The sequence below is a fragment of the Silene latifolia genome, unplaced genomic scaffold (genome assembly GCF_048544455.1).
Source record: "Silene latifolia isolate original U9 population unplaced genomic scaffold, ASM4854445v1 scaffold_688, whole genome shotgun sequence".
In the NCBI taxonomy this organism is placed as follows: Eukaryota; Viridiplantae; Streptophyta; class Magnoliopsida; order Caryophyllales; family Caryophyllaceae; genus Silene; species Silene latifolia.
Window position 1 is genome coordinate 7,150 of NW_027413598.1, and position 14,447 is coordinate 21,596.

The following is a 14,447-nucleotide window of genomic DNA, read 5'->3' on the forward strand; positions in this document are numbered from 1 at the left end:
GACAGCTCAAGAACAAGTGAGTAGGAGAACTCATTTGTGCCCATAAAACCGAAATCATATAGTAAGAACAATGATTTCTTCTCTTATCTTATTTATGTTTGCATGCATAAGATCTAAATTAATTTTATGATTAAATTAATTTGTAACATATAAGAATATGTTGTATAATGAGATATAGATTTCTAACAAAGAGGGTGCATGAAATCACGGTTTCATGTCGACCTCAAAGGCTTGTCTCTCTCATTGAAAAGCTTAATGAGGATCAGGTGGCCGCTGTTAAGAACATTGGGTTAAGTGGCCTTTTGGAGCTTAAGATTAGCAGCTTCCCACTTGCACACGTTCGCCTATTCTTGGATTCCTTCTCTGATGGGTCATATGTGTTCAGGGCTTCTCGGAAGAAGGAGTTTATGATTAGTAAGCATGATGTGCATGACTGTTTTTTGATTCCTTTTGGACCCAACCCTCTTTCGTTGGTACCTACTGGTGCGCAGAAGGGCTCCAATGATGCCGAAAATAAGGCGCTCAAGGACAAATGGCGGCAAGCTTATGGGGTGGATAAAGCTTCTACTTCAATATGTTTAGGGAAAGTTCACAAGCAACTTATGGAGTACGAGGAGGCGGACGATCATTTTTGCCGGCTATTTGTTTTGTTCTCTATGTCTTTATTCCTCACACCCACCCCAAACAACAGGATAGATTTGAAGCTTTTAAGGGTTGTAGAAGACCCTAAAGCCATTACGCATTTTGACTGGTGCTCTTATATTTTGGAAATTATGGTGAAAGCGGGGACAGACTGTAAAAAGGGGGTAACGATGTTGGGTGGCTGTATCCCCTTCCTCATGATAACCTACTCTCAACGATATGATTACAAGGGTAGGCCGTGCCTCCACGATCTACCTTTGATTAAGCATTGGGATGAAACCTCGCTTGTAGAAAGGCAAAAATTTGAGGTGTCTCAAGGGGGATTGGGTCGTTTAACTTTGTCTAAGACCAAGTATCCGAGGTGCCTTCAAGATCCCTCTTATATTAAGAGTTTGGACAGTATCACCCTCGCCGACCCTCGTGAACCCAAACTACATGTTGCTATCGCCCCCACCCCCTCTCTCCGTTCAACTTCGAGAAGAAGTTCATTCAGATTGAACTACCAGCAGGTGTCGAGGATGACCAGGAATTGAAAGCTAGGGCCGTCGATGTAAGTTTAAACTATTATATATTTTGCAGATTGATTCTGTTTCAATTGAACGAACCCATCTATTATAATATAACTAACTTACTGTACTTCTTCAATGCAGCGTACTCGCGAGCTTTATCTACAGATGCAAAGGAACGCTATTGTGTTCTATTCATGGTACGCAGATATAACCGCAAGGATCAAATATGCAACTAGTGATCCGACTGGCCTAAAGCCTAGTCAGGCCTCTCAAGAATTCTTTGAGGGTGAAAAGATTCAAAAGTACGTCGCTGAAGCAGAACATATTGTAGAAAGGCTGAAGGTTTCTGTTGGTAACGCACCTGCATTTGGAGAGGTAGTTCGTGAGTCTCCCAAAAAAGATGACGGAATCGATGCATCTACGCGTCCAATAAGTGAAGTTCTGTCTAGTCTGGCCAATGATGGGGTTGGCAGGGGTGGTAAGCCTTGTGTTGAGTCGCGTGGAGAGTCGGACAAAGCTGACGCGCCAACGAAATCAGTTGCAGTTTCATGGTCACAGATTATGGAGGAAGTGGGAGGTGTTACAGTAGATTCTAATCCGTTGTCAGATGCTAGCCCAAGGTTAGAGGATCAAGTTGTTAACAGCCCCGTCCAAACTGACAGAGAGCTGTTGTTGGAGGCGAAGTACACCGTGGAGGAAATTGACCAAGCTTACGGACGGTCAGAGGACGCTGAAACTCGGTCTGGGGTAGGTGATGAGGTGCATGAACAAGTTCATGGGGAGGGAATGAAAGAAAATGTTGAAACTCGGCCCGGGGTAGGTGATGAAGTGCATGAGCAAGTTCATCGGGAGGGAATGAAAGAAAATGTTGAAACTCGGCCCGGGGTAGGTTATGAGGTGCATGAGCAAGTTCATGGGGAGGGAATGAAAGAAAATGTTGAAAGATTGTCAGACCATCAACCGTCAGATAAGGAGATGGAAAAATCTACGTTCCCATCATTGCCAATGGATACACAAGATTTGATGGAGTGTATGTTTTCTACTGTTGAAATGAAGGAAACTTTATGTGGACCTCCAGCAGACGGGAGTGGTCCTGGTGGCGAGGTAAGTTTGTGAATTTGTGCTAAATACTTGTTTTACATTCGTTTTTTTTATACACTATTAGTCCTATAAATTTCATATAAGGTAACACTATGCACAACTCCAGGAATTCTGGAGTGAAACTTATAATAACGTATAATACTTATGTGGATCTGTATAACTTCAACGACCATTTTGTATATGCCTAGAGTTATACATTCTATGCCTAGAGTTATACAGTCTGTGTCTAGAGTTATACATTATATGTTTAGAGTTTTTCATTATATGCTAAGAGTTATACAGTATATGACTAGAGTTATACATTCTATGTCTAGAGTTATACATTCTGTGTCTAGAGTTATACATTATATGTTAGAGTTTTTCATTATATGCTAAGCGTTATACAGTATATGCATAGAGTTATACATTATTTGCCTAGAGTTATGCATTCTATGCCTAGAGTTATACAGTCTGTGTCTAGAGTTATACATTATATGTTTAGAGTTTTTCATTATATGCTAAGAGTTATACAGTATATGCCTAGAGTTATACATTCTATGCGTAGAGTTATACAGTCTGTGTCTAGAGTTATACATTATATGTTTAGAGTTATAGAGTATATGCCTAGAATTATACAGTCTGTGTCTAGAGTTATACATTATATGTTTAGAGTTATACAGTATTTGCCTAGAGTTATACAGTCTGTGTCTAGAGTTATATAGTATATGTCTAGAGTTATACATTCTATGCTTGGAGTTACAGAGTAAATGCTAAGGGTATACATTCTATGCTTACAGTTATACATTTTATTGTACAGTTTAATTTTATTTATTTTCATTTAATTTTATTTATTTTCATTCAGGCCACTGTACTAAAGGCTGGAATTGAAAATGTGGAACAACATTCTATCCACGGGGGTGAAAACGTAGTTGTTGTCGAGGGTGCGGAGGTCACCCCGGGGGATCTTTCAACGGAATAGAGTGGAAATCACATCCCTCTGACTTTCATGAGCACGGCAGATGTGAATGAGGCATTTGCCGGGGTTGATGAGCTCATGAGTAGTGCGGCCAAAGAAGATGGGGTAGTTGAAAATGCCGGTGCTAGGGTGGAGCCGGTTGCACCCCCCCCCCCCATTTATGTGCCGCGATGTGACATGATCCACCATCCTTTCTTACTTCATTCAACTGTCCCCCTTCCGTGTATGGACATTGTACCCGAGTACCTAGGTTGTTCTGAGGATTGTGGGGGCACCCGAACCTGACCAGCACGTATGCTCACAGTTGTTGCGATTTAATAAGAAACGTTTCAGGATGGTTTTTAGGGTGAGGAAGGATGTAATGGATTACGTCTTTGATCAATTCCATGACCATAATAAAGAGTAAGTAAAAGATAAGTTTTACCTAGATTTCAATATGACAGTGAAACAGGTCATGAACAACACTTGCTGTGTGTCTCAATTTGCTAATCCTTTGTAGGGAACAATTGGTCACATATAACACCCCAAATTGCATAACGCGTATTGATCTCCAGACGTTGATGCCCGAGTTTCAGATTATGAGCAATGTCATCGATCATTTGTTCAGATTTACTCAATCAGCTTACGCACGCGAACACCGCAGCTGTTGCAAGTTCGCGCTGTTTCTTTGGCCTAGGTCACGCTGTAAGTGTGCTCGAACTCCGCAAGTAATTTTGTGAATAAATGTACGTAACTTGTGATATAGGCTGACTAACCCCCGTCTATCATTTTTATAGGACCTAACAATTGCAATTTGGAAAGGCAGGAAAACAAACGCGGTTGTTGATCAATCTGAAGGCTTTCGTGCCTCGTGGGACATGTGACAAGAGTCGTGTTCTATTCCATTCCAACTGGACTCTGATATGGTGAGCTCAGATATCAATATTGAGACATTTCCATCTTTGGAGTTATACATTATATGCCTAGAGTTATACAAGATATGCTCGAGTTTTGATGAGTGACTAACTTCACTCCATAACACTAGGCATAGAATGTATAACTCTAACCATAGAATGTATAACTCACGCACATAATGTACAATCGTAAGCATATGCCTAGAGTTATACAAGATATGCTTACGGTTGTACATTATGTGCGAGTGAGTTATACATTCTATGGTTAGAGTTATACATTCTATGCCTAGAGTTATAGAGTGAAGTCAGTCATTCATCAAAACCCCGAGCATATACTTGTATAACTCTAGGCATATAATGTATAACTCTAGACATAGAATGTACAACTCTAGACATATAATGTATAACTCTAACCATATAATGTTTAATTCCAATTATGCACAAAATGAATACCTCTAAGCTTCTAATTATGTTTTATAACTCTTAGACTTTTCAGTATAATCAACTAATCTTGTGGTGCATGTTTGTAGGTTTTCGTCCCGGTAAGCATCGGCGATGAAGATCACTACTCTTGCATTTGCATAAATTTCTCTCTCGAGCGATCGAGTACCTTGATAATCGTTCTTACGAGGACGATCTTCTGACGTTACCATATGGAGGGATTGCGCGACATCGTAAGACTTATAAAACTGGTGACTAGATTAATTTTCAGCTCCATTGTTTTGTTAATTGGTCTTCCCTTTAAACGCCTTGCCTAACTTCTGGCCAGCTGATGAGATGGGAAAGTATATGGTCTCCAAAGGGCTCGACAAAGGGAAGAAAGTTGAAGGGTTTAATTTTGTAAACATTCAATTCAACGGCGGGGAGCAGTGGTATTCGACAATGACTGTGGTCTTTACGTCATGGTTCATATATTGCTATACCGTGGAGAGCCATTCGAGTGTACCATAGGGACAAAGGACAGCAATGCCCTCATGCGCGCGGAAGTTGCTGCCACCCTTGTCCTCAGTGACATTAACGTGGAAAGGGAAGTTGTGTTATCTAGGGTAACAGAATTTAAGGAGGTTAAAGACCGTGAATTGGAGTCGATGCGTGAGGCACAGAGGTTAGCCGGCAACACAAGTGGAAGGAAGAGAGGTATCGGTATCGCCGGAGAGAGCAGTACTGCTAAACGCCCTTGCTCTAAAGTCAGTCCAACCTATCGGACTCCACCTTCCAAAATAGCCCTGGGCCGGACGCCGTCTAGTCGGGCCCTCTCAGCTGTTAGTAGCCGCTCCCGGGGTAAGGGCGATGGTCTTGGTTGCACCACATATTGCGGGGAACCAGACGCCGACCTTACAGTGGTCACCAAGATGCTCAAGTTAAACAAGGCATTAATTAAGGATATCCCGGTGTATCGCAAACAAGTGGCAGATTACGTTTTCCTTGATGACTACAAATTTCCAAATGGGTAAGTTGTTTAAAATCAACAGAGCCACTTGAGTACTGTTTTATGCTTTGTATAACTTCAACTATGAAATGTATAACTTTACCAACTAAATTTATACATATCGTTAATGGAGTTACACATTCCTAATCTGCAGTTATACGTTTCATCACTGAAGTTATGCAGTCATTTTAATAGCAGTTACCTTCCCATTTAGAAGACGTTATAGCCTGATTAACACCTGCTGTCTGAACCACAGTGAACCACTTGTGAACTATGCCCGGCACGCAACAATGAATAGGTTGCAAATGTTGTCCATGCTCCCTGAGACGCCAATGGATGATTCAGTAATTGAGTGTTGGTCTTTGTTGCTTAATCGTTTGGAGGCAGAGGAGTGCGCGTTTTCTCGTTCGTCTTTCTTCAGTATCCGTCATATGGTATGGTTGTAATCAATCCTTTAATAGGCTATAAGAGTTTCACATACCCTCTATGGAGTTATACATAGAGGGTATGATATTTAAAATTTTCACAGTGGAAAATATGTCTAAAGTTATACATACCCTCTATGGAGTTACACATATTGTTTTGAGAAGTTATTAACAGCCAGTATGAAGTTAGTCATACTTCAATATGAAATAAGAGTTATTGTGCAACTCCATTGCACAACCCGTATAACTCCTCTGCTATTCTCATTCATATACTTCTACCTGAGCAGGAAATAATCTTGGACTTTGTACGAAACCCTGTCCAACAAACACAGAACACCGAAAAGTTTTACAATGTGTGGGACGTCTTCAGAATCGACAGTGGATCTGATTTCAGCTTGAAGGCTGATTTAATCTTCGTACCCATTAAGATTGAAGCCCATTATGCATGTGCGTGTATCAAAATTAATTCACGTACGATTGATCTTCTTGACAATAAGTACTACTCAAATCCGGGCCAGTCGGAGATATGCAAAGCGTGTCACATAATTGTAAGTGGAGGTGACATGTAATTACGTTCAACTCAAAAGTGTTGTTACCGCTTTACAATTTCACTTTTGACGTTTCTTGTTTGTGCCAGGTGAGCCTCATGAGCGACTATCTGGAATCTAGGGACGAGGACAAAGGGAAATTCATACCGGATTACCAGTTTCGTCAGGTCCAGTTTGCTTGGCAGAAACAAACGATCAACGACACCGAGTCTTGCTTGTTCAAAATGATGCACATGTTAATGTACGAGGGTGATACTTTTGGTCATGTTGATCTTGAGAGGAAGGTGAACCGTCGATATTTGGTAATCCGGTGGCAAATGACCCTTGTCCTAGCCGATATGAACATCATCGGGAAAGGAGTTCGACCAAGGTCAACGGTTTCATTGGCGAGAAAGACCAGATCCTGAAGCAACTAGAAGCCAGGACGAAAAATGGCGCGGAAAGCAGAGAAAAAACCCGGGAAAAAATAGAATGTATTTCCATTCATTTTGTAGTCTCTGTTTTGCAACTCTAGTATGTTGTCAAGAAACTCCTTATCAACTTAGACAACTTTTTCGGAATAGATTGTTATTGTATCATCTTGGTCTGTTATAGTTAAAATCGAAGTTATGCATACAAGGGTAAAAGTTACACGTAATTAGAAGTGTTATACAGATAATTAGAAGTGTTATACATGTAATTAGAAGTGTTATACAATTTGGATAACTCTGTGAAGTAAAGTTATCCAAATTGTGTACAAGAGTTATACAACACATGACTGCAGTTATGAAAAAGGCAAAATTTAATAGGCTATGAGTTATACAAAAAATGCTAAGAGTTATACATTGAAGGCTTTAGTCAAATATATCCACAATTTTACAAACAAGGGCACATAATTAGAAGTGTTATACAGATAACTATAAGAGTTATACAATCTGTGAAGTAAAGTTGTCCAAATTGTGTAAAAGAGTTATACAACAAATGACTCATGGTTGTGAAAAGCTAGCTACTTGAATACCAAATTGTGAAGTAAAGTTATCCAAATTGTGTAAAACAGTTATACAACATTAGCTTGAAATTGCACATTCATATTATCAAGTTATACAACTGGAAGTTGAAGTTACCAAATTACATCATTTAAGTGCAAACTCCATTCAAAATAGACAAAAGCTAGCTACTGAATACCCCTTCCGTCTCACCAGATTTTTTACCTGTTAAAGAAAAAAAGATTGTAAATAATTTGTTGAGACGGAGGTATTTTTCTACTGCCTACTACTACAACCTGTTAAGTTTCTCTATTCTTCTTCGTCGTCGTCTTCTTCTTCTTCTTCTTCTTCTTCTTCTTCTTCTTCTTCTTCTTCTTCTTCTTCTTCTTCTTCTTCTTCTTCTTCTTCAGATGCTGGTGAAGACGGTGGATGCTCAGAAAATGGGTTAGGGCAGTTCCGTTTATCGTGGTGTGCCATTTCTTTGCAGTTATTACACATGCGCTTTGGCTTACAAGCCAAGGCAATGGCTTTAGCCTTAGCTGACACCATTCTTTTACCGCAGCCTTTGTTTTTGGATTGTTTTGGTGGAAGTATTGTTACCTCATCACTGGCGGGGCAACCAAGAATTTGCTCCAATTCCTGTTGCTTAGTCAAAACTTTCTTGTACGGTAAAATTTTCTCCTTGAACTCTCTAATTAAGGAGCTTATGTTCACAACTTCAGTCACACTCATGCCACGAAGTAAACCAATGGTCGCATGAACTTCTGACCACAACTTCACCATCTCAACTTCTTTTCCATCAGCGCTACCATTTGAATCCGTTTTTTCACCATCACATTCTGATAATCTGATTTGCAATGCATCTTTTCTCCATCTTGTAGAAACGTAATCATCTGGAATTGTCTTCTTGCCGTTAGCCGACAAAATCCATACTATATGTCGGCACAGAATTCCCATCCTTTCAAACATCATACCGCACCTTTGTGCGGCCAGTGTCCCTGTAATCAAATTAAATTATGAATTACTGTCATCTAAATAACGTCTCCATCCATATAGTAGTTGAAGTATACATATAATAATAAGAGTTATACATTATGAAAGTAGAGTTATACATATGGCAACAAGAGTTATACGTTCTGAAAGTAGAGTTATATATATAATAATAAGAGTTATACATTTTTTTTTTGGTGAAAATGTGAATATATATAAATATCAAAGAAATATGCAATAGTTACAAAACAAGCAAGGGTTCAAACCCCCACTACGACAAAAGTAAGCCTATTTAACTCGACTGAATGATAAGCCAATCAATGCTCACATTGGCTCCTCCAAGCTTAGCTTTAATCCTCCTAGTAACATCTTCCTCAATTTTCCTGGCTACCAGTTCTGGATGCAACAAACAACTATTGATTCTTGCATTATTTCTTTGATACCACACATGATAATGGTAGGCAGTAAGATAGGCAGCTCTAGCTTTCCAAAGGACTAAATTCTGATGCACAGTAGCTAGATTTATCGTATCAGGGACATTTCCTCCAAACCACTGAGACAGCTTATCTTTAACTCTGCAGCTATACACACAGTCAGAAAACACATGTTTCACAGTCTCAGTATGGGTCTCACACATCACACGTAAATCATTAGTGCAGCAGGCAATTTTGAAAAGCTTTTCCTTGACATTCATCCCATGATGCATCATCAACCAGGTAACTATGGAATGCTTAGGGACATTCCAATTATTCCAAACAACAGGTGACGAAACTGCTGTAACCTGTTCAGAGCACAGCCAATCATAGCCACTCCTTATTGTATAACCCTTAGGATGATGTACCCAGCTTCCATTCACAAACCCATCCTTAAACTTCTCTTTCACTTTGCAGATGCTCTTCCAAACCCAAGTACTGTCAGCAGGAGGTGTGTATTCCTGCCAGTTCTGATCTTTAATGTAAATAGCATTGACCCATTTGATCCACAATCTATCAGCCTTGGAATGGATCCAGTTTACAAGCTTACCAACAGTGGCAATGTTCCAAATGTCTGCTTTTTTGATCCCTAGTCCACCCTCCTTTTTTGAAGCAGTAACTTTGTCCCAAGCTACCAAAGGAACCCTATGGAAATCAGGGCTACCATCCCATAGGTAGTTCCTACAAATTGCTTCAATTCGTTTAATGACACTTTGAGGAATGATAAACATTTGAGCCCAGTAGTTATACAAAGTATTGAGCACATAATTGATTAAAGTGACCCTGCCAGCATATGATAACTTCTTTGCTCCCAAACCCCTAATCCTGGAGACCATTTTTTCAGTCAGAGATGTGCAGTCTTTCTTGGATATCTTTCCAGGCTGGATAGGCACCCCTAAGTACCTAAAAGACATAACTCCTTCAGTAAAACCAGTCACTGATTTGATACCTTCTTTGATATCCTCTTGCATCCCATTAAAGAAGATCTCAGATTTAGCACTATTCATGCTCAGTCCAGAGGCATTAGAAAATGAGGTGTAAGCTTTCATAAGCAGCATGATAGAAGGAGTATCTCCCTTGCAAAAAAGTAGCAGGTCATCTGCAAACATCAGGTGGGTAAGCTTGAGGGGCTTGCAGCTTGGATGATAATGAAATGGCCATCTAGCAGTAGCAAACTTGATGATCCTGGTGAGGTAGTCCATACATATAGTGAACAAGAGGGGAGAGATGGGATCACCCTGTCTGAGTCCCCTATGTCCCTTAAAGTAGCCAAACAAATTTCCATTAAGGGACAAAGTATAAGAGGGAGTCCTGATACAGCTCATCACCAGGTGGACAAAATGTTCAGGAAATTGTAAACCATACAGCATTTGTTCTACAAAATCCCACTCAACTGTGTCATAAGCCTTCTGCAAATCAATTTTAAACAAGCATCTGGGGAGGCACTTTTCCTTGCATACATATGAACTATATCCTGACATATTAGGACATTTTCAATAATTAAACGACCTTTAATAAAAGCTCCCTGGTTTTCATGTATTATGTCAGGAAGTACCAAAGCTAACCTGTTGCAAAGAAGTTTGGAGATGACCTTGTAAAGCAGGTTACAACAGGCAATAGGTCTAAAGTGCTTGACTGTGGTAGGTATTTCACATTTGGGAATAAGAGTTATATTAGTAGCATTAATCTGAGATAGCAACTGACCATTCCTAAAGAATTCCTTGATGGCATAGCAAATATCAGGTCCAGTAGTGTCCCAAGTATCTTTAAAAAACCCACTGGTGTAACCATCAGGGCCAGGGGCCTTGTCCTTAGGAATGGCAAAAACAACTTGCTTGATTTCCTCATCTGTCACTGGTGTATTTAATAGAGCTGAATGTGCATCAGTATAGAATGGACCCTGCTGAAGGACGTCATTTCTCACTACTTCAGTAGACTTCTTGCTGCCAAGTAGATCAGTATAGTAGTCTATGAATGCTTGTTGGATAGTCTCTCTATCAGTACAAAGCTGACCCTGCATATTTTCAATTTGAATGATCTTATTCTCGCAAGCATCTCTTTTTAATAGCAAAGTGTGAAAGTAAGCGAGTTAGTGTTCCTTCCTCTAGCCACTTGGACTTGGCCTTTTGTTGCAGAAAACTATCCTTGGCAGCTGTCAAAAATCTGACACTAGCAGCAGCAGTAATTTCCTGAGTTATCAAATCAGCATTGGCAATATCATCTTTAAGAAGCAATTGAATTCTTTCTAACTCATGACAAGCCTGACTAGCCTTGTTTTCTATATCGAGTAGCAATCCTGTTCGGCCTTTGAGTACACTCTTCAAGTTCTTCGACGTTTGGCTACTCTAAACATCATATTCCCCTCTATTTGAATAGACCAAGCTTATTTGAACTTTAGCAAGAAAATCGGGAGTTGTGCTCCACATGTTGAAGTACTTAAAACTTGCATTCTTCCTACCTCCCAGTTTTGTATTCCTAACAACACAAGGATTATGGTCAAGGAGTCCCTCTGGGTGAAAATGAGCAGCCATTTCAGGGAAATTATGCGTCCATTCTTGATTAACCATAAACCTATCCAACCTACTAAACTTCCTATGAGCAGCATCTTGTTTATTCGTCCAAGTAAAATAAGCTCCAGTGGCATGAATATCAGTCATTCCACAAGTGGTAATGCAGTCAATAAAATCATCCATATCCTCTTGCTTGGTATTACCACCCATCCGTTCATCAGGAGATATAACTGTATTGAAGTCACCAACCATAACCCAAGGACCATTGGACATAGATGCAATGTTCTCCAATTTTGCCTAAAGATCTTTCCTTTCCACACCCTCATTATAAATATAAATCATGCTCAGGAAGAAGGATTTCTGAGTGATTTTTACAGCCACCTTAACATGAATAAACTGGGGATCATATTGCAGAACCCACACATCAAATATGCTAGGTTGCCATAGAAGCCAAACTCTGCCCCCTTTATGCAAGTTACAATTTGTTGTCACACACCACCCTTCTAACATTTTATTGGAAATATTATGCACATTTTCTGTAACACCCCGATTTATGAAGGAGCCTTTAGCAAGACATTCCCTAATAAACCAGACTGTTACCATCTCGGTTTCCCGAGGTAGTGAATAACAAATTGAACTCCAAGGCAAAATTATATAATTACTTTAACTTAATTATTACAAAACCTCTTTTACATCACATAACAAAGAACTAACAAAAATAAAAGTGAAAGTCTTCTAAATAACGATCTAGCTACTAAGTCTTCTGATCCAGTGTCTCACGCCCATCAAGCTCCCATCCTATCTCATAAACCTGTCAAGTCTGCTCACCAATATTTGGATCATCACAGGTGTTCACGAATACACAGGGTCAACCACGAGGTTGAGTAGGGAATACAATTAAACAACAAAATATGATATGCATGCTCCACCGTCACCTCCATCTCCATCTCAACTCATATCTCATAACCCGGAACGCCCAGCCATACCGATCCCCGGTAGACTATATATCGACCGTAGAGTCGATCCGCCAGCATGTTGAGGACACAGGGCAAGTCCTGCAGAACCCGCCTGGGCCTTATCACAACATCATCATCACCACACCACATCACCACAACATCCTCCATCTCCAATGCATATGAATGCTCAAAAGAAATTAATGTAACACAATATGTATATCATCGAACTGATCAATCATAAAATCATGCCGGTTACCAAATGTTGTGATAACATACTCATCCGATCAATTCAGTCAGTCACATTCCAGTATATGAATCATAACATAAATCAACAACCACGAATCAAGTCACGTTCACATCTTGGTCATATGAAACACAACAAGTCAACACAATTTAATAACAACGATATTAAGTTAAGTGTATTTCCCTACCTCAGTACTGCAGTCAAATGGACAGATGCTCAATAATATTCCACAACAAATTCGCCCTCTGAAAGATAAATAAATGATAAACTATTACTTAAACTATTCCCGTTCCCATAAATAGAAAGTTACTAAAAATAGAAACTTCTTTAAATGGAAAGTTTTCTTAAATGGAAACTTTCCCGATATAGCAGCTTAGTTTTGGTCATGGCGTGGAAACACAGACACGTAAAAATAAAAATAAACAGAGAGAATAATAAACACTCCCCGGCTACTAAACTCAAACATAAACTTACTCCATAATATAATAAACACTCTCGTCCCAATAATTAACTTAATCTCATTCATTACTCCATCTCATTCATTACTCTCCGTCTCACAATATAATATACTCCAAAACAGCCAGATATCGTATTCTCATCGTCGACCCTAAGACCAAGGATAAGGGGTGAGTGAACTGGCGGATAAGACCGCGAAACAATACTTCCATCTCAATATCGATTTAAAACTCAAATAACTCAATAACCATGGTCACTCTGGACCGTAAACATAACTCGGCTTAAAGGCTCCATAACTCATAACTCAATACCAGTAACCAATTTCCATCTCAATTTCAATATCAATATCGTCAAAAGGTTCAAAGAACCGTGTTCAACACTTAGAGTAAAACTCTAAGCTACTCACCCACGAATCAAGGTCAAAGGAAAACAACAGTTCGAAGACAATACCCAAATAACCAATACACTAATTAATGCTCATCTAAAAAATTCCAATTCCTGTACGACAACTCAAAGCCAAATAATCTCTTAAACTCCAAAGAGTAACTTGGCATTCACAAACACTAGTTATTATACTACTTTAATCACATCCGTAAAGTTAAGAGATCCAAACCTCCTCAGTCATGTTTACACGGCTATACCTTTATTTGTGTACATAATTCTCATGCTGTGCACAATATTTAATCCCTAAGTTATACGCTATATACCATCTCCATTACTAGTCGCCTCAAACGTTCGATAAGATCAAATAAAGCTTTCCTCGTCATATTTACCATACATCATACCACCCATATCCCATCTCACAAATAATATAGTGGTAGTATAAAAAAAAATACGATATTATAACTATCGATACAATTAATAATCACAATTATTAAAAATAACCACCTTGATCATAAAAAATCAATGAATACAAATAAATAGCACATAATCAAGCAACCCCAGACAATATTAAGAATAATAGGATCGGTAAAATCGTGTTACCTTAAATTATAGCGACACAATCTTGTGAAACTCAAAAATTGCATAAAGAGTTCCAATGAAAAAGACATAAATCAATGAGATCGTAAATGGTGCACGATTGTGAGTGGAGTTTGAAACAAGATCAATTGAATTGATGACAAGATGACAACAAACAAAGTGACAGGGGAGATTTGAAATATGAGTATAGCAGAAGAGGAGAACGAGATGATGATGGGTTAGGCGGCTCATTACATTAGTTATATTTATAGGTTTATAAAAGAGAAATAAGGATTGAATAAACCCTTATAAAACAAATCAGACTTCAATGGTTTTTTTTTTTTTTCTAATTAAAATATAAAAAAAATATTAAAGATTAAAATATTTGGGA

At 39.1% G+C, this 14,447-nt stretch overlaps 1 protein-coding gene across 1 annotated transcript; it reads right to left on the minus strand.

Moving 5' to 3' along the window:
- Window positions 1–10,969: 10,969 nt before the first annotated feature.
- Window positions 10,970–11,713, minus strand: LOC141639988 (uncharacterized). Its single transcript, XM_074448957.1, has 2 exons — window positions 11,324–11,713; window positions 10,970–11,275 (listed from the first exon to the last, which is right to left on the minus strand). The coding sequence occupies exons 1-2, from the start codon at window positions 11,711–11,713 to the stop codon at window positions 10,970–10,972; spliced, it is 696 nt and encodes a 231-aa protein (XP_074305058.1).
- Between the last annotated feature and the right edge of the window lie 2,734 nt (window positions 11,714–14,447).